The following is a 25291-nucleotide window of genomic DNA, read 5'->3' on the forward strand; positions in this document are numbered from 1 at the left end:
TGGAAACAACAGTTTGGTAGTGGTGCTTCATCAGTGTCTTCGGAAAATGCATTTGCTGCAAAATATCAGTCCTCTCAGTCCTTTCAGCAGAAAGGCTCTTCTCAGCCTTTTGATCCTGCTAGGAAGAAAAGTGTGCAGTGTAATTACTGTCACAGGTTCGGTCACATGAAGAAAGATTGCCGACAGAGGATTGCTTCTGAACAGAAGAAACAGGGAGGGCCCCATCAGACAGCAAATGTTGCAGAACATTCTGAGCAAACAGATTCTGCCTTTTATGCCTTTATGGTTGAAAGGTCTTCAGATCATGTTCCTTCCTCTGCCTGGTACATTGATTCTGGTGCATCACGCCATTTCTCTCACAGGCGTGACTGGTTTATTGACTTCTCACCTTTCAGTGATTCCGTGGTATTTGGCGGAGGTGAAAAGTACACAGTAGTTGGCAGAGGTATAGTTCAAATCCAGTCTGGTGGGCGCACACTCATCTTTCTGAATGTATACTATGTCCCTGGTATGGAAATCAATCTGCTGTCTGTCAGCCAGATTATGAGGAATTCTCCTCAGCTTGATGTAGTGTTCAGTGCACACAGGTGCTCTATTATTGACAGGGAGACTAGTCTAATAGTTGTTGTTGGCCTCGAAGACCATGGTCTATACAGACTACTTGACACCGGTGACTCTTCAGAAGTGGCTCTAGCAGCACGTGTCTCTCCCATCAGCACTCTATGGCATCAGCGATATGGGCATCTAAATATGCAGTATCTCTCTCAGCTCTCTCGGGAGGGACTTGTGTCAGGATTACCTGATATTCAGACTCAGCAGTTGGGGGTATGCAGCGCCTGTCAAGCGGGAAAGCAACATCGGTCTTCATTCAAGGATGGAGAATCTTGGCGAGCATCTAAGGTACTCCAGTTACTTCATGCTGATATTTGTGGTCCTGTGAATACAACTTCTATCACTGCTTGCAAATATTTTTTACTTATTGTTGATGATTTCAGTAGAAAGATGTGGGTGTATTTTTTAAAAAATAAATCTGATGCACTTAGTACATTTCAGAAGTTTAAAACCATAGTTGAAAAAGAGTTTGGCTGTAACATCATGACCCTTAGGACCGACAATGGGGGGGAATTTTGTTCTTCAACTTTTGCCAACTTCTGTGATATTCATGGCATCAAACGTCAGTTAACCACCCCCTACACTCCTCAGCAGAACAGTGTTGTCGAGCGTCGCAACCGCACGGTTGTTGAAATGGCTCGTTCCATGCTACAACACAGGAGTGTTCCAAAAAAATTCTGGGCTGAAGCAGTATTTGCTGCTGTTTATCTTCTTAACCGATCACCTCCTCACGCTGTTAAAGGGAAGACTCCTGAAGAGGTTTGGTCTGGCCGTAAACCTAAGATCAGTCACCTCAAAGTATTTGGCTCAGTTGCATATGTTTGGATTCCACCTGCTAAGTGCTCTAAGTTGGATTCCAAAAGCCAGAAACTCATGATGACAGGTTACAGTGATCATCACAAGGCCTATAGGCTGATAGATATAGCCACCAGTCGTCTTAGCTTCAGTCGTGATGTAGTATTTGATGAAGACATAGGATTCTTTCAGTCTTCTTCTTCTGAGCAGTGTTCTGAGGATCAGCCTCACAGTGTTCTTCTTCCGGTTGGTCCACCTGATGGGAGGGATGATATAGCATCAGTATTTGATAATACTCTATCTGAGCTTCCTCCAGAAAACAACCCTCCTCTTGATGCCCCTATTGCTCTTGAGTCTTCTCCACCTCCTCTTGATATTGGTTCCTCTACTCTTCGGCCTAAATGGTGGGCTAAAACCATTGGTGATCTCCGAGATGATGAGCTTCTTGAAGGTAGAACTTCTAGACATAAGAACAAACAACAGTCTACAGTCAATTTTGCTCTTATGGCTAACCTTCACAATATTTTTGAGCCTCAAACCTATTCAGAAGCTAAGGGTACATCTGAGTGGGAACAGGCTATGGAAGCTGAATTCCAGAGTCTTCAGAAGAATCACACCTGGACACTTTCTGATCTTCCTGCAGGGAAAAAGCCCATAGGCTGCAAATGGGTGTATAAAGTGAAATACAAAGTTGATGGAACCATAGACAAGTATAAAGCTCGTCTTGTGGCTCGAGGGTTCTCACAGAAGGAAGGCATCGACTATGAAGAGACTTTTGCTCCTACAGCCAAGATGAGTACCATAAGGCTTGTCCTTGCCCTAGCAGCTCAGTTCAATTGGAAAGTTCATCAGATGGATGTAAAGAGTGCTTTCCTAAATGGTGATCTCCAAGAAGAAGTCTACATGACGCAGCCTTCAGGATTCAAGGTTGCTGGTCAAGAACAGAAAGTGTGTCGATTAGCTAAAGCAATTTCTGGATTGAAGCAAGCTCCTCGGGCTTGGTACATGAAAATTGATCAGTACCTGACAGATCAGGGATTTCAGCGTAGCCCATCTGATGCAAACCTGTATATCAAGCATACTGCTAATGATATCTTGCTTGTGGTTGTCTATGTGGATGACCTTATCATTACTGGCTGCTCTGCACATTTGATCCATGGGATCAAACAAGATTTATGCAGAACTTTTGAGTTGACAGACTTGGGACTTCTTCATTACTGTCTGGGGGTTGAAGTTTGGCAGACTGAAAATCCTATTTTTCTCTCTCAGTCCAAGTATGCAAAAAATCTTGTGGACAGGTTCAGAATGCAGGATTGCAAACCAGCCACGACTCCTATGGAACCAGGGCTCAAACTTTCATCACAGTCATCCTCTCCCCTTGTGGATGAAACTTTATTCGGGCAACTAGTGGGCAGTCTCATCTATCTTACTGCCACCAGACCTGACATCAGTTTTGCAGTAGGCTATATCTCCCGCTTTATGTCAGCTCCTAAAGCTGATCATTGGATAGCAGCAAAGCGTGTGCTACGATATGTGCGTGGTACTTCTGATTATGGCCTCTTATATACTCGCAGTTCCAATCCTATTCTCAGTGGTTACACTGACTCTGACTGGGCCGGTTCGGTTGATGACCGTAAATCTACAGCTGGGTATGTGTTTAGTCTAGGATCTGGTGATGTTACTTGGACTAGTAAGAAGCAACAGGCAGTGGCTCTCTCCTCAACAAAAGCAGAGTATCGGGGAGCAGATAAGGCATCCTGTGAGGCAGTTTGGCTTTGACGTATGGTTGCAGATATGCATGTTTCCCAGACTGGGCCTACTTCTTTGTTTTGTGATAATCAGGGAGTTCTCAAACTTGCCAAAAATCCAGTCTTTCATGAAAGAACAAAGCATGTGGAAACTCATTGCCACTACATTCGCCAGCTTGTTGAAGACGGCTCAGTTCAGTTGCAATATGTTCCCACAACAGAGCAGCCCGCCGACATCTTCACCAAGCCTCTTGGTCCTGATAAATTTGTAAAATTCAGAGGGTCTATTGGTGTTGTAAATAGATTGAGTATTAAGGGAGGGTATTAGAATATTCCTATTTAGTATTTAATACTCATTCTTTTAGCTGTTGCTATTTTTATTCGTTTAAGCAGTTTCTTAGATGAAACTGAGTGTTTCCATATTCTACATAGAAACTTGATGTTTCTATTATTGTAAATATCTCTGTATTATCATTGAGCTGCTTGCTCATTCTGAATTAATTCATTCAATATTCTTTTAAAGTTAAGAAAAAGGGTTAAGCTGGATAAATATACACCACCACATACCCGATCAATGACGTCGTCAATGTCGATCGCTGATTTTAATAAAAGATTGATAGATCTTGAGACTAAGGAAACTGGGCATGGCGAAAAAATCGAGGAGCTCCAGGACACAACAAAGAGAATAGAGAGTCAGCTCGAGCAAAACCATAACGAATTTAAAAAGGATCAAGCAATGGTGATGTTGACCTATATTTGTGACAAGTTGAAGATTACACCCGATTAAATACTCCAGAATAATGAAGCTACTTAACATCTCAATTCTCTGGATACATTAAACTCGTTAGACTCACATGAGAAACTTGAGTCTCCAAAAGCATCGTCCATGCCCCATCAACAAAATAGTAACACGAATTTTCAAAATATGCAGCGCTAGAATCAATACTCAAATATGCATCTCACGAATCAATACCTCTTCACTCCACCAGTTGCTACATATCAACGAAGAGCAAAACTTGAGCTCTCCAAATTTGACGGTAATGAGAAGTGCAGTGTTGCATGGTTCAATAAAGCAGAAGAATATTTCGAGATTTACAGTATTGACAATGATGATGAAAAAATCAAGCGTGCGTCCATGCAAATGGAAGGCAAAGCATATAACTGGTATATGTGGTGGAAAAAGACGACACTTGCTATTTGTTGGAAGAAATTCAAAAATGCATTCTTTAAGAGGTTCCAAGGTGTCAAGGAAGAAGAGTTCTTCTTAACACTCACCAGACTGCAACAAAAAGGAGATGTGGATGAATGCACTTGGGATTGAGAAACTTTAGCTACACGAGTACGTGGATTATCAGAAACTCGTTTCATTCAATTATACATCACGGGACTTAAACCCCATTTCCAGGCTAAGCTTGAGCTTCATGACATCACTTCTATCGAAGAAGCAATATAGAGAGCAAAAGTTGCTAAAAAGAAATACGAAAAGATGCAATGGCCAAAAGTTGAAAGAGTATATTTGAGGCGAAGATTTTCCCAATCTGTGAACACGGATAATACAAAACATGTTCCACCACATCTTCGTGAAGGAGAAAAAACTAACTTAGAAATGCAAAGAATGAAAGAAGGCAAGTGCAAATGTTGTGGCGAAAAATGGGACTCTAAACATAGATGTGCTAAGGGAAAAGTGTAGAAATTCCCACTATGGATCAGCTAGCTCCGATACCATGTAGAAATTTCACCATAGATTAAACTGATTATGCAATGTACTAAAGCAAAATACTTAATCTACTTCTACAATCAAACTTGCGGAAGCTTAATCGATTTTGAGCAAGATCAAATAGAACACATATAACAGAGAAGAAGATTCAATCACACATGAAACACAGAATAATACTCTGGGGAAAGCCTTAGCTAAAAACCCCGCTATCTGTATTATCATACAAGTGGAAATATCTTCGGATTACACAAAGCTTTAGCTCACAAGCTATCCAGCTCTCAGTACAATCCCTCAATGCTGCTCATAGACAGAATAGACAACACCTGTGCCTTCCTTCAGTTCTCCAAGCCTCCTATTTCCTTGCGCAGTTTCTCTTGGGTCCTCCAGCTGCAACCTGTGTGAATAATCCTCTCACACACAACACTGACCTCTGAAATAATTGCGCAATCCTGAAGGAGATAATTCCTTCTGCATGGATGAGTTTCCTTTATAGGAAAATTCCTCCAACTGATAGTACACTGTCCCTTCCTTTAATCTCAACTGGGTCTTTCTCTAAACTGACATGCATGAGTTATTTATGAGAGAATATTCAGTTATCTAGAGAACACTAGTTGCATGCATGCATGCATTAACTCACTGAACTCATAATTAGTTCCTCCAACTGTTTGGAACTAATTTAATCGGAGTTAACTCAGTTAACTGAGCTAACTAATTACAACCCAAATAAAACTCATCCTTATCTCCTTAATTAAGGGATAACTTCCTCAATCAAAGGGATAACTGTTGCATTTCTTCACATAGACTTCATGTTTGATTTTCTTCAACTAATTAACTCAAGATAAATTAATTAATTATTTTTCAAATAGCTAGTGAGACTAAATTCGAATTTTAATTCTCAATTTTAATTCAGGGACTATTTAAAATTGGAATCGATCTCGAAATGCTATTTATAGCAATGCTATTTTTAGCAATTTTATATTTTGCTATTTCCAATAGAGTTGGAGTATATCCTGAAATGCTATTTTTAGCATTTCTTGTTGCCATTTTCAACGCTTCCTCTCAACAAGAAAGGCATTCAACTCGAACCTGATCCTGAACCTTTGGAATGTTTTGCATGCAACACTTCTCTCAAGTGTTGTTGCTCCAACAACTCCAAAAACTAAAAATATCCAACTTGAATCAGAATGATGCCTCTGTCATCAAAGTCTCTGACTGCTATTGCCTCTGTCGACTGAAAACTTTGCACCTCTGTGCTCTTCAGTATCTGATTGATCTAGCCTCTGTCATTTTGATCTCTGACTGCATCAATCACACTGATTCCTCCTGTTGCATCTGTGCTGTTGCTGGTCCTATCTCCCAGCATTGCATCTGCACTGCACCTCCTCTCATCATGTCGCATCATGCTGCCCACTGCTGCACTGCAACTCAGTTATTGAGAAGTAAGTAACTGATCTCTCAACTGACCTCCTTGTTGGGCTAGAAACATTCTCTGATGCTGAAGCTCCCTCTGCTGCTGATAAGTGCTCCCCCTCTGACCTCTGCGTTGCTGTAACAACTCCTTGCATCTCGCACCGTTGGACACCTTTCTGTGCCATCCTGCACTGGTGCAACACTCATGTGCCTCTCGCATTGCTGCAGCCTGCTAGCTCTGCGCTGTCTTGGGACTCCTGCACTGTAGCTCTCTCTGCCGCTCCATCCGCGTCCATCTCTACCCACTCAGCCAGTCCTGCTACTCCTCGTCGGGGCTCCTGTCGCAAGGTCTAATCAAAGAGGCTGGGCACCTCAAGGATCCTACCCATATTTCAGCCTTCTTGGGACTATCACTTCACATTGACCCACTTCACACCTGGAGGTATGGATGCGTGTGATCCCTCTGCCCACTTGGCTCGAAATTTCCTCCTACTGGAGGTCTCTGCATGAGTGGATGCCTCCACTCGGTCTCCTCTCGACTTCTCCAGTTGTGGCTGCTCCACAACCTTCTGAAGCTGCTTCACCAATTGTGGCTCCTCCACAATTGTCTGAGACTTTTTCTGGTGCTACATGTTCAGAGGTGTACTCTCCCTCTCAACCACCAAGTCTCCAACATTTGCCTTGCTCCTCAAGGCTTTGCATGCCTCTTGAACCTCAAGAGCATACAAGTTCTTGGCTAGCACACCAATCTGTTTCATCTTTCTCGTCGTCACGAAATTTTCTGGAAAAAGAGCTAATTTTAAATCAACGATATCTCCCTCATCCAAACTCCGATTCAACCAACTTTTTTTTGAATTTGGGTCTTTTTCCGTAAGGAATCCAGATCTACTATTTGTTTCTGAAAATTTTGCACAAAAAATTTCAGATCTGCTCTGAAAACTCACTACCCAATTTTTTTTCTTCGTATACTGTTCTCCGCTTTGATCAACTTTTCTCTGATACCATGTAGAAATTCCCACTATGGATCAGCTAGCTCCGATACCATGTAGAAATTTCACCGTAGATTAAACTGACTATGTAATGTACTAAAGCAAAATACTTAATCTACTTCTACAATCAAACTTGCGGAAGCTTAATCGATTTTGAGCAAGATCAAATAGAACACATATAACAGAGAAGAAGATTCAATCACACATGAAACACAGAAGAATACTCTGGGGAAAGCCTTAGCTAAAAACCCCGCTATTTGTATTATCATACAAGTGGAAATATCTCCGGATTACACAAAGCTTTAGCTCACAAGCTATTCAACTCTCAGTACAATCCCTCAATGCTACTCATAGACAGAATAGACAACACCTTTGCTTTCCTTCAGTCCTCTAAGCCTCCTATTTTCTTGCGCAGTTTCTCCTGGGTCCTCCAACTGCAACCTGTGTGAATAATCCTCTCACACACAACATTGACCTCTGAAATAACTGCGCAATCCTGAAGGAGATAATTCCTTTTATATGGATGAGTTTCATTTATAGGAAAATTCCTCCAACTGATAGCACACTGTCCCTTCCTTTAATCTCAATTGGGTCTTTCTCTGAACTGACATGCATGAGTTATTTATGAGAGAATATTCAGTTATCTAGAGAACACTAGTTGCATGCATGCATGCATTAACTGACTGAACTCACAATTAGTTCCTCCAACTGTTTGGAACTAATTTAACTGGAGTTAACTCTTTTTTTCCACTGGAAAAATCGTAATCTTTCATTAACTTAGAAAAATTACATATTGTAGATGCATTTTGCATATGCTGTATGTTCTTCTGCCACATGTGGGTAGCTATTTATCTATTTTGTCTGTTCAAAAGCAAAAATCATCACGCAGGATGTTCTTTGTTATCAGTTATATATATACATATTGCCACGCAGGGCTTCAGTTTTGTAATTTTTATCATCTATGTACAAAAAAGTTCCAAAAAAATTCATTTTCAGATCTGTATCTCATGGGCTGGCTGCCCTGTGATAGTGTGCATCTATGTATGGGCGGTGGTAGTATTGGTATGCATTTGTTCCTTGCTGCTCTTGTATCATCCACTCTCCTCTGGGAAATGCGGTGGCCTCCTTGGATAGTTGGTTGGCACTGCTGTTGTGTTCCCTGTAGATATGTTGACAAGTGATGTCAATAAATTGTGCCTTCAGTAAATTAATATCATCCAAAATGTTGCTGAGAGTGTGTGTGTGGCAAACAGTAATATTGTTGAACCAATCAATGACAATCTTCGAATCTCCATATATATGAATATGCATGCAATTGTGACCCAATGCAAAATGCAAGAGATGACGGAGGGTGATAATCTCAGCAAAATTATTTGTGCCAGCTCCCAACCCCAGTTTTGCTTTGTAGAAATGCTGATCATTGATGAATAGTAGAAAACCTCCCCCACAGCCCTGCTGTTGGGCTGCGCCATCGAAGAAAGCCCATGGGGTGCTATGATCTATATGTGGAGGGTCACGGGGTCTTCGAACCTTAGGCTGCGGCGGCTCAGGCGTCTCATTATAGGCCGATATGATTTTGGCAATAAGATGCGGCCAGTGTACAGGTTTATCTTCGAAGATCATTCGGTTTCGTGCAAGCCATAGGTACCAACAGATAATGATAGGCAGGCTTTGGAGTTTGGAGTTTTTGTGATGGTAAAACCAAGTTTCCCAGGTTCGATTAATTAACTAATTACAACTCAAATACAATTCATCCTTATCTCCTTAATTAAGGGATAACTATAGTCAATCAAAGGGATAACTATTGCATGTCTTCACATAGACTTCATGTTTGATTTTCTCCAACTAATTAACTCAAGATGAATTAATTAATTATTTTTCAAACAACTAGTGAGACTAAATTCGAATTTTAATTCTCAATTTTAATTCAGGGACTAATTAAAATTGGAATCTATCCTGAAATGCTATTTATAGCAATGCTATTTTTAGCATTTTTATTTTTTGCTATTTCCAAAAGAGTTGGAGTATATCTTGAAATGCTATTTATAGCATTTCTTGTTGCCATTTTCAACAAAAAGAAACCAAGAACCTGTATAAGTGTGAAGCAACTATTGATTCAGACGTTGAAGAATTTGAAGGGATCGAAGATTCTCCACAATTTTATCCAGAACCAGATAACAAGAATATTTTGCAAGTGTCATTATCGGCCATGACAGGTATATCATGTTGAGAAATCAATGCTAGCAGGATTAGGGTTGGATTTCTCTTTCTTGATAATTAATTGTGAGTTGTGTTGGATTTTTTTACTTATTTTTTATATTATCTTTCATCAAGAAAATACCAAATTATGTGTGCATGAAGATCACAAAATCACATGACAGAAGATGTAGGCTCTCTGCGAGGGCAAAAACCCTATCTAGGGCAGAACCAAGTGAAATCTCTTGCTTCAATAGTTTTCATCGAGACTCTTCAACCTAGACAAAGACCTCCTCCACACCAAGCCAACCTCTTCTTCTTCGATCCAACCTTCGACCTAGTAGCAACAACACTTCGACCCTAGCAACTTTGACTTGGCAACTTCCGACATCAACAACAACTTCGACTTGGCAACTTCCGACATCAACAACAACTTCGACTTGGTAGCTTCCGACATCAGCAACAACTTTGACTTGGCAGCTTCCAGCGTCAACAACAACTTTGACTTGGCAGCTTCCAGCATCAGCAACAACTTTGACTTGGCAGCTTCCAGCATCAGCAACAACTTCGACTTGGTAGCTTCCAACATCAACAACAACTTCGAATTTTCAACATCAGCAACAACTTCGAATTTTCAACATCAGCAACAACTTCGACCTTGACATGGAGACTTCTATCTCCTAAACTAGCCCACAGGAGAGAGAGAGAGGGAGAGAGAGAGAGAGCAAAACTTTGATTTTCTTCTTCCCTTCCTTCTTGACCAAACTCGCACTCCTTTTAGCCCCTTCCTTCAACTTCACATTTTTCCAGCTTCAGATATCGAACTATGCTAGAGAGAGAGTGAGATACTCCAAATGAAGTCGAACTTGCCTTGTATATATAGCCTTCCAATGAGGTCGAATTGCCTTCCTTGAGGCCGACTTGATCTTCTTGAGGTCGACTTGGTGTGGAGGTTACATAATTCATTTTTGACTCAAAAATAATTCTTTTTACATCATTCGAAAGCCCAAGAAGGGTCTCATAAAATATACAATGACTCTAATGACTCTTTATTAATCCTAGAAGTCCACAATGGAGACTTTGACTATTAAAATAATGACCCAAGCATGGAACCCATGTTTTAATAAGTTATTGTAACAATAATAAAAATTCTTTTGACAAATACATTTTATGAAGATCGAACCTAGTTATATTTTTCAACTTATCGCAGCCCCAGACATTAAAGTTGAAAGGTCATGTAAAAAAAGGCAACATAATGGTTCTAATCAATATCGGTGGCACCCACAATTTTTTGGACTCAACTATGGTGAAAAGCCTCAACATTTTCACGTTTCCTATGCCCAACATGAAAGTTATGGTAGTTGACGGTACTAAAATTGAAAAGGTCGGGAAATTACATAAAGTCAAATTACAGATTCAAGACTATAATATAGAGTCTCCGTTCTACACTATACCATTAGGAGAAGTGGATGTGGTCCTAGGTATCGAATAGCCCTAGGCACCTTGTCTGCCAACCATCAAAAGCAATTTATAAAATTTAAATGGGAAGGGAAAAAATACAAGTTATATGGGTTCCAGCCTGCTGAGAATCAAATTGTATCATCATCCCAGATGATGAAAATGATCCGAAAGGGAGCACCGACTTATTTAGTGCAGTGTCATCAATTATAGATGCTAACTTCAAACCTAGTTAACTAGGAGTCACTTGAAGTTCAAGAACTAATTCCAAGACCTTCCAATGAAGATGCCTCCTATAAGATAAATCGAGCACAAAATCGAACTCAAATCAGGATCAAATCCCGTCAATATCAAACCGTATCGATATCCACATCATCAAAAAACTGAAATCGAGAGATTAGTCTAGGATCTTTTAAAGTGTGGTATTATCACAAAGTAGAAGCCCATATGTTGCTCCAGTTGTAATAGTTCGAAAAAAATATGGATCTTTTAGACTATGCGTAGACTACTGAGGCTAAACAAGGTAACAATTAAGAACAAATTTCCAATTCCTTTTATCGATGAAATCTTGGATGAACTACATGGAGCTAAATACTTTTCGAAATTAGACCCGAGATCAGGATAGTACCAGATCAGAATAAGGCTAGATGACATAGCGAAGACTACTTTAAGAACCCACGAAGGTCATTATGAATTTAAGGTAATGCCCTTTGGATTAACTAATGCTCCGACAACCTTCCAAGCCACCATGAAAGAGATATTTCGTCCATATCTAAGGAAGTTTGTGTTAGTATTCTTTGACAATATTCTAATCTATAGTTAAACGGTGGAGCAAGTTCTCACCATATTAGAACATCGGTTCTGTGTAAATGTGTCCAAGTGTACCTTCATTAAAGAAGTAGAGTACCTCAGACACATAATATCCAGGGAAGGAGTAAAAGTAGATCCTAATAAGATCAAGGCTATAAAGGAATGGCCTACACTAGTTAACCTCTACAAGTTAAGAGGCTTTTTAGGGTTGACTGGGTACTATCGACGGTTTATTAAAAACTATGCCCATCTAACCGCACCCTTAACGAACCTTCTAAAGAAGAACTCATTTCTCGAAGGGATGATGAAGCAGAAAAATGTTTTAAAGACTTGAACGGAATTGTCTAATACATCTGTATTGGGAACTCCAGATTTTCCAAAGCCGTTTGTAACAGAATGTGACACTTCAGGATTTGGCATAGGAGTAGTATTAATGTAGGATGGTCATCCAATCACATTTGAAAGTAGGAAGCTCAACAAGAAAGAACGTCTCAAGTCTACATACAAGGAAATGCTCATCATCATGTACGCCTTAGCCAAGTGGAGACAATTTCTTTTGGGAAGTAAATTCTTCATACAAATAGACCATAACAGTCTCTAGTACCTCCTCCAACAAAAACCACTTTCTTAAGAACATCAAAAGTGGATTGGAAAAAAATGCCGCGTTTGACATGGAGAATATTACATAAAAGGGGAAAGGACAATGTAGTGGCAGATGATCTCTCCAGAAAAGATGAAGGAACATCCTTGTTTGCAATTTCAGCTCTAATCCTAGAATAACTTAATGAAATCCGAAGTGAGTATGCAAATGATCCTGAAACAACTGCTATAATCATTAACCCTTACCAGAATTCAAAATTTGAATGGAAAAACGATATTTTGTGGTACATGGGAAGGATTTAAGTCCAAATTCCAAATTTAAAGTCAAGGATCTCAAAGAGTCCCATGATTCACTGCTAGCCGGACATGTAGGGTTCTTTAAAACATACTATAATGCACGTCAATCATTTTTTTGGAAGGGAATGAATAATGATGTTCAAAAATATGTAGTAGAATGTGATGAATGCCACCAAAATAAAAGTGAGAACATTATGACCCTAGGTCTGCTGCACCCTTTAAATATCCCAAACCAAAAATGGGAAGAAATATGAATGGATTTTATTGAAGGATTACCCATGTTAGATGGAAAAGATAAAGTTAGTGTAGTAGTAGACAAACTCACAAAGTATGCACATTTCATAGGAATGAAGAAATCAGATTCATCGAAAGAGATTGCCAAGATATTTTGGAACATACCCTAACATGAATTCTGCATATCACCCTCAAGCATAAACTGTTAATAAGTGCTTAGAAGCTTACCTTTGTTGTTATGCAACAGACAAACAAAACAAGTGGGCTCAGTGGTTACATCTCGTTGAATGGTGGTACAATTCAACTTATCACACTTCCACAAAGATGACCCCATTTCAAGCTCTCTATGGATATGAACCTCCTAAGTGAAAGGATTTGGCCATTTCCGAGACAAAAGTTCTAGCAGTTAAGGAGCAATTAGAAGAAACCCAGAAAGTTTTTCAAACATTAAAAGAAAATCTATGTATTGCAATAAATCACATGAAGCAGCAGGCCGACCGACACAGAACAGAGAGAGAATTTGAACTTGGAGTTTCGGTGTTTGTTAAGCTTCAGCCTTACAAGCAATTATCCCTAAAACAAAAATGAAAAAACAAATTAGTGCCACAGTTTTATGGACCATACCAGATTAACAAAAAGTTCAGCCAAGTAGCATACAGCTTAAGCCTTCCGGATAATAGTCGAGTTCACAACATTTTCTATGTATCTTTTCTTAAAAAGGCATTGGGAAAACACCAATCAGCACAGACAACGCTTCTAATATTCTATGATGAAGGCAAGTTCATCTTAGAACCAGAAGGAATTGTTACCACCAAGGAAATGAAGTTTTGATCTCGAGTAATTAAAGAATACCTTATCAAGGGGAAGAATCTACTAGAAGAAGCAGCCTCCTGGGAGACAAAACATTTTGTCAAAAACACCTGTCGTTATGTATTCTTTGAGGACAAAGCATCTTTTCAAGAGGGAGGCAATGTTATGTAATAAATTAATTAGTATAATTTAATGAAAGGGCACGATCAGAATATCATGCCCCTTTCTGTAAAGGTACCCATGGCGATATATATGCCAGGGACCTTCATTGTAAAATCATCATATTCAAGAATAATAAAATATATAAACATATGTTTTCTGTAAAGAACTGAGCTTTATGCTCCAGAATCTTTGTGGTTTGAAATGAAAATGCCTTTCTAGTGGCAGCTTCCATATTTTCGTATTAGGGCTCTTCGTGGCAACCTCCATATTTTTGTATTAGGGCTCTTTGTGGCGGCTCTTAACTCAGTGTATTCAACGACTCCTTCCTATGGTCAAAGACCTGAAAATATTCAGGGATGCTGTGATAAAGGAAATGATTGGCCAAAAGCCATGATAGACAAGGTCTGATAAAGGAGCGTGGCCAAAGGCTAGAATCAGAAACAAGGCTCTTTCAAATGTGACAAATAAAGTTCATTTACACACAAAATATCCAAAATGTCTGGAATATAAAGAAATCCATATAGACAGTAATTATATAAAATGTGTATAAGAAATTGATAAAAGAAAATATGATGATTGATTGTGCAATGATGGATGCTGTATAAATGCTTAGCGGAATTGCCCTTTCATAAGTCATGTCTTTTAGTTGGAATATGTCATGTCTTGACTCTTAATTAATTATATGCTATGTGTGCATGTGTGTATGTTCATAACACATTCTTCTTCTTAACATTTGAATTTAGTGGGAATCAAACACATCATCTCTAATAGCCTTCTCCTTTGCATTCTCTTCTCCTGGCCAAAAGACTCTTTGAGAGTCTTACATGAAGACAGGAGAGCCGAGGGGTAATCAGAGGCCAAGAGACTGATACTTTTATTTTCCATTCCTCCCTCTTGTTTCCTCTCCTATTTTCATTTTTCTGCTTTATTTACTGTTTTGTTTTTCCTCTCTTTTGTTTCATTTATTTTTTAAATCTTGCACTGTGTTTTAAATTTTCTACCTTTATTAATTGCTGAATTGCACCCAGGTGCCAAGTCTTACAGACATTGTGTGTGTCCAGATCCATTTTGGATCACTAATATTTCTTGCAAGGGAAATTTTTTGAATGTGCCAACCATGTATTACAGTGTTCACCAGATTTTGGGGGCATGGAGACACATGAATGAGGAAATGCCTCTGGGAGACCTGTGTAGGCAACCTCCAAATTTTGGTGAATGTCTGGATCCCCAACATTGTGGACCATGCCATATAAGAACTGGCCGGTTTGGTACAAAATCGGCCTTTCCTGGTTTGGGTTAACTGGTTGGACTGGTTTTGCCTCCAAATTGGTCGGACTGTTTGGTTTTGATGACATTGCCTAAAATAAAATTAATATGAGAAAATATAAATGTAAATATGAGTTTGGGTCGGTGTAGAGGGGTGTCTGTGAGGTGTAATTAGGGTTTGAACTTTGGAGGGTGGACATTTTAGGACTTTTTGTTTCGTTTTGTATTTAATCTGGGGGTTAAAGTTTGCTATGTTTCTCTCCATGGTGGGTGAAGGGAGTGTCCAGAATTTCCCTTTTCTTAGGGTACTTGTAGGCATCCCTATTTGATGGGGATGTCCCCATGCACATTTTGTCATGCATCCATCCCCAAAAGGTTAGTTGAGGAAATACCCCCTTTGAAGTACCCATATGCCTGGAGTAACTACGTACCCTTGTGAGCACTTCCCTGTCTAATACTGGTATTTGATGGCTCTCTCCTTCGAGAAAGATAATTTTGTAAGAAGATCCTGTAGACATGAACTTGAAAAAGACAATCAATTGGTGTGCTAGTTTTCGTTGAAGTCATGCTTAATTGTGTGGGATAAATGATATTAGTTTTGTGAATTTGCTTGTAAGTTTTTCTGAGAAACATAACGTTCTTGTGATTTTATATTTCAGGTTACAGGTGATAAGAACAGTCCTAGATTGTCTACCATGCATGTAAAGAGTTTGTTGAAGTATTACCACCGTTGAACATCTTATAACTGTTGTCCTTACTTTCATTTTGCAGGTAGTTTAGCACTAATGGATGCTGGGGTTCCACTGAGGGAACATGTCGCAGCTATTTCCATAGGACTTGTGACAGAAGTTGAACCTTCTACAGGGGAGGTGAAAGATTATCGGATTTTAACTGATATACTAGTAAGTAAAGTTATTTGGAGGACTTTATCTTGTATTGGTCAAAGTTGTGTCTGGAAAATTGTATGGAATTGTTTTTATGGAGAATCTCATTTGGATCCTCTCTCGCCTGCGGTTGTCTGTTGTAACATGTTTGTAAACTTGGCAGGGTCTGGAAGATCATTTGGGAGATATGGACTTCAAGATTGCTGGGACAAGGAAAGGGGTGACATCTATACAGTTGGACATTAAACCGGCTGGTATACCTCTTGATATTCTTTGTCAGTGTCTTGATCCTGCCTTTGAAGCTCGTAAGCAGATTTTAGATTTTATGGAACGAGAGATCAACAATCCAAGGGAAAAGGCTAAACAAAGCTCTCCACGCTTAGGTAAATACTGGTTGCTTTTCTTTGACTGGTATGGTCATCTACAAATTGAGAAATAATTTACATTTTGTTCAATGATTCATTGTAATACTGATGTGATGCCTTGGAAACCTTTGCAGTCACTCTTAGCATAAATCAGGACTATCTCTCACGATTAATAGGACCTCAAGGATCACATCTCAAGAAGCTTGAACAGGAAACTGGTAAGATTTATCATTTTATCTTTCACTGAAGTGAGAAGTTTAGTTATTGATCTGCACTATTAAAGGTTTATTTTATTTCAAAATCTTTGACTTTACCTCGATTTGAGCAAATCTGACATATATATCTCTGTATGCTCCATTTTTGTTGAATCTAAACATTTTTGCTTTCCAGTCTGAAGCCCATGTATGAATCTGAAACTCAGGTAACTTCTGATTAAGTTGCATCTGTTTTTAGCAATGCTGTTGAAGGAAAGTACTTAGAAGCCAACATTACTGTGGTCATGGTAATGGATATCCTGAACGTACATTGAAAGTTAAACATGCACATTCAGTTTTGAATGTTTATCTGTTTTTTTTAATCTAGTCCTTAATAGGCATTCTGAAGAGCATATATTCTTTCTGGCTAATGCAAACTTATGTATTGTTAAATGGTCTCGAGAAACCAAGTTTTAAAGTATGTAGGTTGTGGATTTGAAAATGTTTTTTACCAACTTATTAACGAATCCAAGGATAATCCTGTGATGTATAATTTTTTTTTGAAAAGGAACAACATCATGTCCCTGTCAATCGTATAAATCTATGTTGCACTGCCTCTGGGGATGGCGGGGACGTGGGGACAAGTTTCTGGGATGGCTAGAGCACACCCCCAAGTTATATGTTTTTATAAAATTCACCATATGCATAAGAATGAATGATAAATACATCATTGCAACAAACGTTGAACTAGTTAAGAAATCTGAAATTCATCTTAATAATTACGAAACCAAATACACAATCTGAAATCTGAAATTCAAGCTGAAGCTTTGAACCAATCCTCTTTTTTTTTGAAAAAAACTATTAATATTGTCTGATCAATAATCATCTTTGTAATTTGACACTTTGACATTTGTCTATTGTCAAGCCTCAAAAAGTTAAAACTAAACATACATTCTGAAGGTCTAAAGCTTCAATTTATTAAACTTAAAGTCTTATAAGTTATTAACTTAGTCTAATGTTTAAACTTTAAACCTTAAATTCTTAAAAGTAAAAATACTACTAATTAGACTATAAAGTTTCGAGCTTCATAAGCCCGAGCAATTTCATGTTTTTGTTCATGTGAACAAATGTATGTCTTAATGCCAGATCCACTAACAGCCAATAGATGGTAATATGCCTTATGACAATTTCCACTAAAAGGGAGGCGACAAAGTTTGCTCATCCATTTTTAGGAATGCTCTTGTCCATTCTCAAGTGGTGTTATTAACCTCAACAAGGGACTTTCATTTTCTGCTGCTTGGCCTTGAACATTTTGTCCATCCATAGTAAATGACAAGTGTTCAAACTCAAAGAAATGTAATTTTAAAGTCGAGCAGAAGTTATAAGACCCTGCAAAGCAAAACAATGAAAACTTTAAAATTCAAATTTCAAGATATTAAATAGCAAAATATTTACAAGTTGCAAACTTAAACATTGTATACATGATCCTGTCAAAATTTATTTGGCAGATATAATTCATTAAAATAAACTGAGAACAATCACCTATAAATTATAAATTATAAATTTATAATGATATGAATCTATAACAGCAAGGGGTTAAGAATATGAGATTCAAGAGTCAGGAAAATTTGATTAATAATTTAGGAGATTATATATCCGTAGTCATGAAAAACATTCTTGATGGTCTGAAATTGCAAAATGCTAAAAATAATACATAGTGTGGGTGTCAAATAGCAAAATGACTCAAAATAACAAAAAGGGAAGTCCTTGACTCAATGCCCATACTAAGTCTAACATCAAGGTTGAGGATAACCATAAGTTTAGATCTTTTGCATTAAGCCTATTCTTTGAAGATAACCATTAAGTTTAGATCTTTTGAATTTTTCTAGAACCAGAAGGTATTCTGGCCAGGGAAAAAGTGTTATGTTCCATAACCATCAAAGAATACCTTATCAAATGGAAAAACCTTCTTGAAGAAGATTCATCATGGGAAACAAGAAGTTTTCGCCAAAACTACCCACATTACCTTTGCTTTGAGGACAAAACAAATTTTTAAAGGGGGTGGCAATGTAACAAACATAATTAGTTCAGAAAATATATGGACGTGTCCAATTGAAAAAGATATGCCTCTTCATGTAAACCAAGCACCCACTTAGTATTTATACAAGGGGGCCTTCATTATAACTAATCATTTATTCAATATTTTTTGTTAAACAAAAATGAGTATTTTTATTAGTAATTTTGCGCCTGGTCGCAAAAATTACATGGGAAGTACAACTTTCAATTTCACAGAAACCATCTGACCATCATACTATCTTAGAGTTGGACTCTATCTCTCAACCTATTGACATATATCACAATATTTCTTATAGAAGAAATGCATTGCTACATCCTCTGGCAGCAGCATCCAAGCTTTACAAAACTAGACATTACTATTCTTTACAAAATACAAACACAAAAAAGAAAACCCCACAAAACTGTAGCCCAACACAAAAATATGGAGATCATTCAGAGTCTAGAGCTGGCTTGTTGAGGTCAATATCTGGCTTGACAGAGATGTCCATAGGCTGGTCCAAAAGTTCTGCCTCCTTGTTCTTAAGGTCTGTAAGAATTCCTCGGAGAACATCAACTTCGTCCTCCATCCTGGCTAGTTGCTGCTTGAGAACTAATGCAAACTTTTCTTGCTCCAGCTGTGAATGATACAACTCCCAAAATTTCACCCATAGATCACATAATTCAATGCTTCAATTTCAGAGATGCAGTTAGGACACTGGTGATCATTCACAGGAGCATCAAATTTTGAGTTAGAATCCATTTTTAAATGAGAACTGTTGCACTGGAATAAACAAGGGCAGTCCCCGCTGACCCAGAGGATAAAAGCTTGACAATGTAAATTAACGTCCAACAGTCAAACCAGATTCTTCCCTTGAGCAAGATTATGGAGTGCCCCTTCCACAAACAAGCTACAAACATAGTAAGTAGAGAGAATTATCGACGATTATATTGAAACCCAGACTGTAGTAACTGACCTTTCCATGCAGAGACTGAGAAGTTTCTAAATTCAACAGGGGAAGCTCATAGATACCTCTGAGCTTAACTGCATGAAGACCTCTTGTTTGTGATGTCGGGGCCAACAGAAGATCCCTGCGAGCCAGAAAGTCCTTTTCTCTAGATGACCCACGAACAAAAGTGACAAGCCTTGGAATCCCCTATCTCTAGATAAAGAGCCAAGATCTCAACCAAAGGCTCTTCACAGAGGAGACCAGAGGAAGCACTTCTGGACGCCACAACTGAATGCACAAACTAAACTTTTTTCCAATTTCTTGACTGTGGACATAAGCACAAAATTGCCGAAATGCTGGACGATGTTTGAACCAAGGTGAGAGCCATTTTATCATCGAATTGCCTGACTTGCCACACAATTGATTTTATTTCATCATTGATTTCGCTCGAACACCCATCCTTGAAAATCATTAGAAACCTGGTTTGTTGGAGATTCCAAGGATTTGGCCTTGGATTATCAACAGTGCAGGCATGCATGATGCGAATAAGAGAGAACCACCACTGCATGGCAACAAGAACCATAAAAAACCACATAAGGACAATGTTGATAGTGGACATATTAACTATCACATTGATGACAACATGACAAAAAGGACAGTAGAGGAGCCACAAATTGCAAATGAAAGACGCCATAGGGAGGGAAGAATGGGGAAGAGGGGAAAGGGGAATAGGTGAATAAGGGAGGGGGAGAGTGAAGGGCAAGGAAAGCAAGAAGGGGGATTTAAAGGAGAGGGAAGGGGAATACGCATTGTTGTCATCCAAACTATACAGGCAACATGCAACAATGCTTAGGACGGGGGCTATCGCTCTGATCCCCACCCTCTCCATTCTAGCTGTCTCCCTACAACAAACTATGGGGGGTAGTCCCTATGAAATGTGAAGATGGGAGACTTGTTGGCAACCAACAAGTCCGGGAGACACAACTGAATGGCCTAGCAACTTGGTTGAATTAGCAAGTTAAATGATTTGATTAGATTATCATGGAAGACCAGTGCCTTAAATGGAGTCAATTACTTGCTTAAGACAATTATTTACCAAGTCACCAGATGAACAGTTGTTGCTTAAGGATGCTTCACTATCCTAAATGAGATGCAAATCCTACAATCTAGGTGAGATGCAAAGTCTTGGTTTATTTTAAGTTATATGCCTATCTAAATGTATCCTTCCTCTTAACTGTTTTGAAGCTAGTCTCTAGAGTAGGTTGTGAGAGAGAAGCCAAGGGGAAGCAAGCTAGGGCTTGATTAACGATCCCTCCCCTTGGGTTCTAACCACTTAATGCCTCCAGCATTGCAGAGATTGTGGCTCTGACGACTACAAGGTCACCATGTTAACCACTAAAGAGGTGCTAGGATCCTCAAGCTAAATTAGAAAGGTGGGCCTATCTGTCTATCGACCAAGCTTAGGCTTGGAAGTTAATAGTTAATGCAAGAGGCTAGTCCTAGGATGCAAATGCAAGATGTGAAAATGTGCTCTTAAGGTGAGATTATTAAGTTTCTTAAGTACTTGATGACAATGATCTTCAATTAAGAATAATGAAGTAATTAAACAATAAATGAATGACAATCTTCACGACAAGAGAAAGTGCTCAAATTAAATGGCGCCAGAAAATGTTGCTGGTGATGCTAATAGACAATTGCTATTGAACACAATTAGCAGTGCTATTTTAACACAATTAACAATTTCAAGATTATAATTGTATAACAATGAATCACCAATGTGTCAATTAGATACACAAGAGAGAAATTTAGATCTCTTATCACAACTATGATTAAGCTTGATTATAAAATCCATAAGAGATATCCATTAAGACGAGTCTTTTTGGTAGAAATCACATAGGACTAGATGAAGATGCAAATCGTGGCACAAGCTTAAATAGAGGGAGATGTAGAGACCAAAAGATCATATAATGGCTAGTTTATGAAAAATAATATTTTAATAATAATTATTAAGATAAAATAATATTCCTATAATGACTAATATAGCAACTAGTTTAAGAAAAATAATATTATAATTTATAATAATAATTAAGATAAAAATATTAATAATAATATTAATTAAGAAAGGTCGAAAAACGTAAACATTAATAAGAAACAAACAATCCAAGTCAACCAAATATAGGGAACAGAGTAAAAAAAAATAAAAATAAATAAATAAATAAATAGGAGTCAAGCCTTGATTATAAATAAATAAATAGGAGTCAAGCCTTGATTAATGAGTCAAGATCCTATAACAAAAATAATAATTAATGGAGACTAAAATTAAAACCAAGCAAAGAAACAAATATATATATATATATTTAAAGGTGAGAAAACGGATCAAAAGAATATTAACTTTAAATGCAAATACCTATATAGAAACAAAAAATTCATTAATAGAAACGTCGAACCCTAAAAAACAAAATACTTCGCAAACAAAAATAAACTAGGAGGACATGACAGTGACCCAACTTCTGCTAATATTCCAACCATCATCTCTATTTGAATTATTGGGTCTTTTATCGATTTCCAAGGCCCCCTGAATTTATGATGATGGAAATGACTAACCTTGGCAATGACATGGGCTTACTCAATGCAGATGTGATGCCTAGATTTTTCTGCATGTTTTGCCAAAGCGGAGGAGTGGGTCCTGCCATGCTTGATGTCAGTTGAATGCTCACGAATCCTTTGATTAATCGAGCGACCAATCTCACCAATGTAGGGAGTCCCACAAGAGATATCCAATTCAACAATGATCAATGTATCCAATCAATGACAATAGTAATGAGAAACAAGATTATTAATCACAATATCACTTAGAGCAATTAGCCATCCTCATTAAACACTTATCAACTTGATTAGAGCACTTATGTGTGTTAATGCAAGAGTGCAAATAGATGCCAATGGTGCAGAAAAGAAATATGGATCAACCAATAAACATATGATTGCAGCAATAAGAAAATCACCCAATTACTCAATTAAACACTTATCCAAGATCCACAAGATGTAAGAGACGACACGTGATATTAGATGACTTTCAACACTTTTTTCCACCACTGTAATTTTTATATCAGACCTTATGCAGTAAATTTCAGACCTTGAATTATTATTACAGCCTTCAAAAAATGATCAAATATGCATAGAGATGCAAGCCCAATGAGTGCAAGTGACAATATAATGATGAAATATGATTACCAATGAGTTATTATGCCACTGTTATGAAATTTAATCACTGCTGTAAGTGTTTTTATGTGGCTGTAGCAAACATATCAGATCTGAAATTAACCAATCAGTCCACAAGAAAACCACTTATATGCACTCAAATTAACTTATGCTTACTTCTCAATGCATTAGGTGAATTATTAATGAATTTAGGCTTATTAAAAATGTGTTAGGCCCTTAAATATACTGCTGTCACAAAATACTTCAGAAATTAAAATTAGGACAATGATGAAATTATAAGGTTAGAGAGCAAACCAAGAGGCATAGTGCCGTTGTAGATGGCTATTGAAGTTTCCAATGGACATGAGAACTTGCAACCACCAAGTTAGCTCCAAAACTGCTGCAAAACCAAATGTTAAAGATTAAAAATCAAATCGATGGTTGAATAGTGGTTAAATGAGGGCTAGAAAGATGCTAGGTTTGGGAAAACCCCAAATCAGGGCTAGAGGAGGCAAACAAGGGTAGAAAAGTGGGAGAAAAGGCCTTAGGATGCCATGGTAGGGAAGAGGAAGCCCCTGAGGGTTGACATCAAGCCTAGAAGGGTTGACGCCGGGCAAGGGAAAGCCCTAGAGAGCTTGCGGCTAAGAGAAGAGGGGGGTCAAGGCCCCTAGAAGGCTAGACGACTGCCCTAGAGCGGGGACGAGGGCCTTAAGAAGCCACAACCAACCCTAAAAGGGTTGCGACCAAGGGAAAAGGGAGGGACAAGGGCCCTGGGAGGCCACTAGGTCTCATGACGAGGCCAAAAATGGAGGACAGCTCGGCCAAAAGGCCTTAAAAAATTCAAACCCCTGCAAACACAAAAATTCGCCACAAATTGCTGCAAAATGCTGAACGACTTCCTTCTAGGGCTGGACGTTGAGCTTGGAGGATGATTGGAAGCTAGATCTTGCCTTCCTAGGCCTAGATTTGCCTCAAAACCCCAACAAAATTCTCTTGAGCAATTTTGAAATCCACCTGCACAAATAAATCAAAGAATGCCAAACCCCATATATACATACAAAATTATAAAACCCCAAAATATAAAAACCCCAAGTGCTGCAAAAAAAATGGGTTAGGAAATGATTTACAAATAATTTATGAATGTACAATATTTACAAAATAATAATTTTGGTGAATTTTTTTTTGAGTAAATAGCAGTGGATGAATTAATTTCGAAAAATAGATATTGGCCAAAACTCTCATGCAAAATGAATTACCACAATGAAATCGTAGAGCCCAAACATAGTCCTAAGTCGACTCTTCCCCACAGTTTGTGAACTTGGAGCCCAAGGGCTAGTGTATCTATAAAACTTAATTTTTCTCATAAGTAAAATTGTTAGATCATATGGTGAATCAGATTGCTTAAGATAACATGTATCAATAGAATGTTCTTATCACCGAAAAATGAAATAACAATTTATTAAAAATATTCAACACAATATAGGATCATGCATAGCTAACACATACCACAGATCAACAGAAGAAGAACACTATGAACTGAACCCCAAAGTCTTTTGACTATGACAAACAATGTTCCTAGCAGAGCAACAACTCAATGCCAATGTTCAAGAATTACATCATACAAAGATAGAAAATAGAAGCTCAATAGCTTTTTTATATAGAGAAACCCATCCAAGTGGAAAACAATGGCTAGTTGGATTGATCCTCATCAAAATAATCTCAACTGTAAAAAATAATTTGATCATTTTTAATCTCCGCTGTCGCATTTTTAATTTTGAGGACAAGTTCGAATTTTTCTTAAAACCCACTTTTAATTAATCCAAAAATTAAAATTCTGGATTAATTTCCTCAAAAATTTGACTTTGAATTAACCACCAAGGTCCAAGGGCTCAAATTTTCTTAAAGTATCCATTTTTCCCTTGGTGGGGGACCTCCAAAAGTTGACTTTTCTTTGACCCTTGATTTTTTTGATTATTTTACACTTGTAGAGAAATTAATTTCTCTATAATAATTTTTTGGCTTAGGATTTTTATTTAATTTAGCGAGAAAAATTAATTAATTGACATTAGAGGGGATTAATAATTTTTTCCATCTTCAAATATTTTAGCCATGGTGTCTAAATATCAGGGACCATGCACTAAAATATTTTTTTACATCAAATTATTACAATATCAACCCTTGAAAGGGAAAAACACATTTAGACTTGTACCGTTAATAATTTACTCAATTTTGCGACACAATATGATTTAGTATAGACCAAGTGTGTTTTTAATAAATTTTTTTAGCCAAATGTGCTTAAATTATTCCCAAACACAATTTTACAAAAACTCGATAGAACACTATGTTAATTTTAGGGAATAATGGTATGTTCTATGCTTTAGAACAATTTTATTTCAATTTATTTATTAGTCCAATATCAATATCCAGATTAGCAATCACATCCACATGATAGTAAAATGCAAATAGAACATAAACATAAACAATAGAAGACAAGCCAAGACAAGAGGACACAAGATGTGGCACCAGCTAGGGACAAACACCAAT

General features: G+C 37.9%; 1 protein-coding gene across 1 annotated transcript in view; it reads left to right on the top strand.

The window, feature by feature from the left end:
- Positions 1-25291, top strand: part of LOC149198770 (polyribonucleotide nucleotidyltransferase) — a 445102-nt gene that overhangs the window by 209107 nt on the left and 210704 nt on the right. Inside the window, 3 exon segments of the mRNA XM_089400351.1 lie at positions 15876-16006; positions 16152-16371; positions 16488-16571. Coding sequence (XP_089256477.1) covers positions 15876-16006; positions 16152-16371; positions 16488-16571 — 435 coding nt within the window.

The sequence above is a fragment of the Pinus tabuliformis genome, chromosome 2_1, assembly GCF_031772625.1.
Source record: "Pinus tabuliformis cultivar Carrire ecotype Pingquan chromosome 2_1, CPIR1, whole genome shotgun sequence".
Taxonomy (NCBI): Eukaryota; Viridiplantae; Streptophyta; class Pinopsida; order Pinales; family Pinaceae; genus Pinus; species Pinus tabuliformis.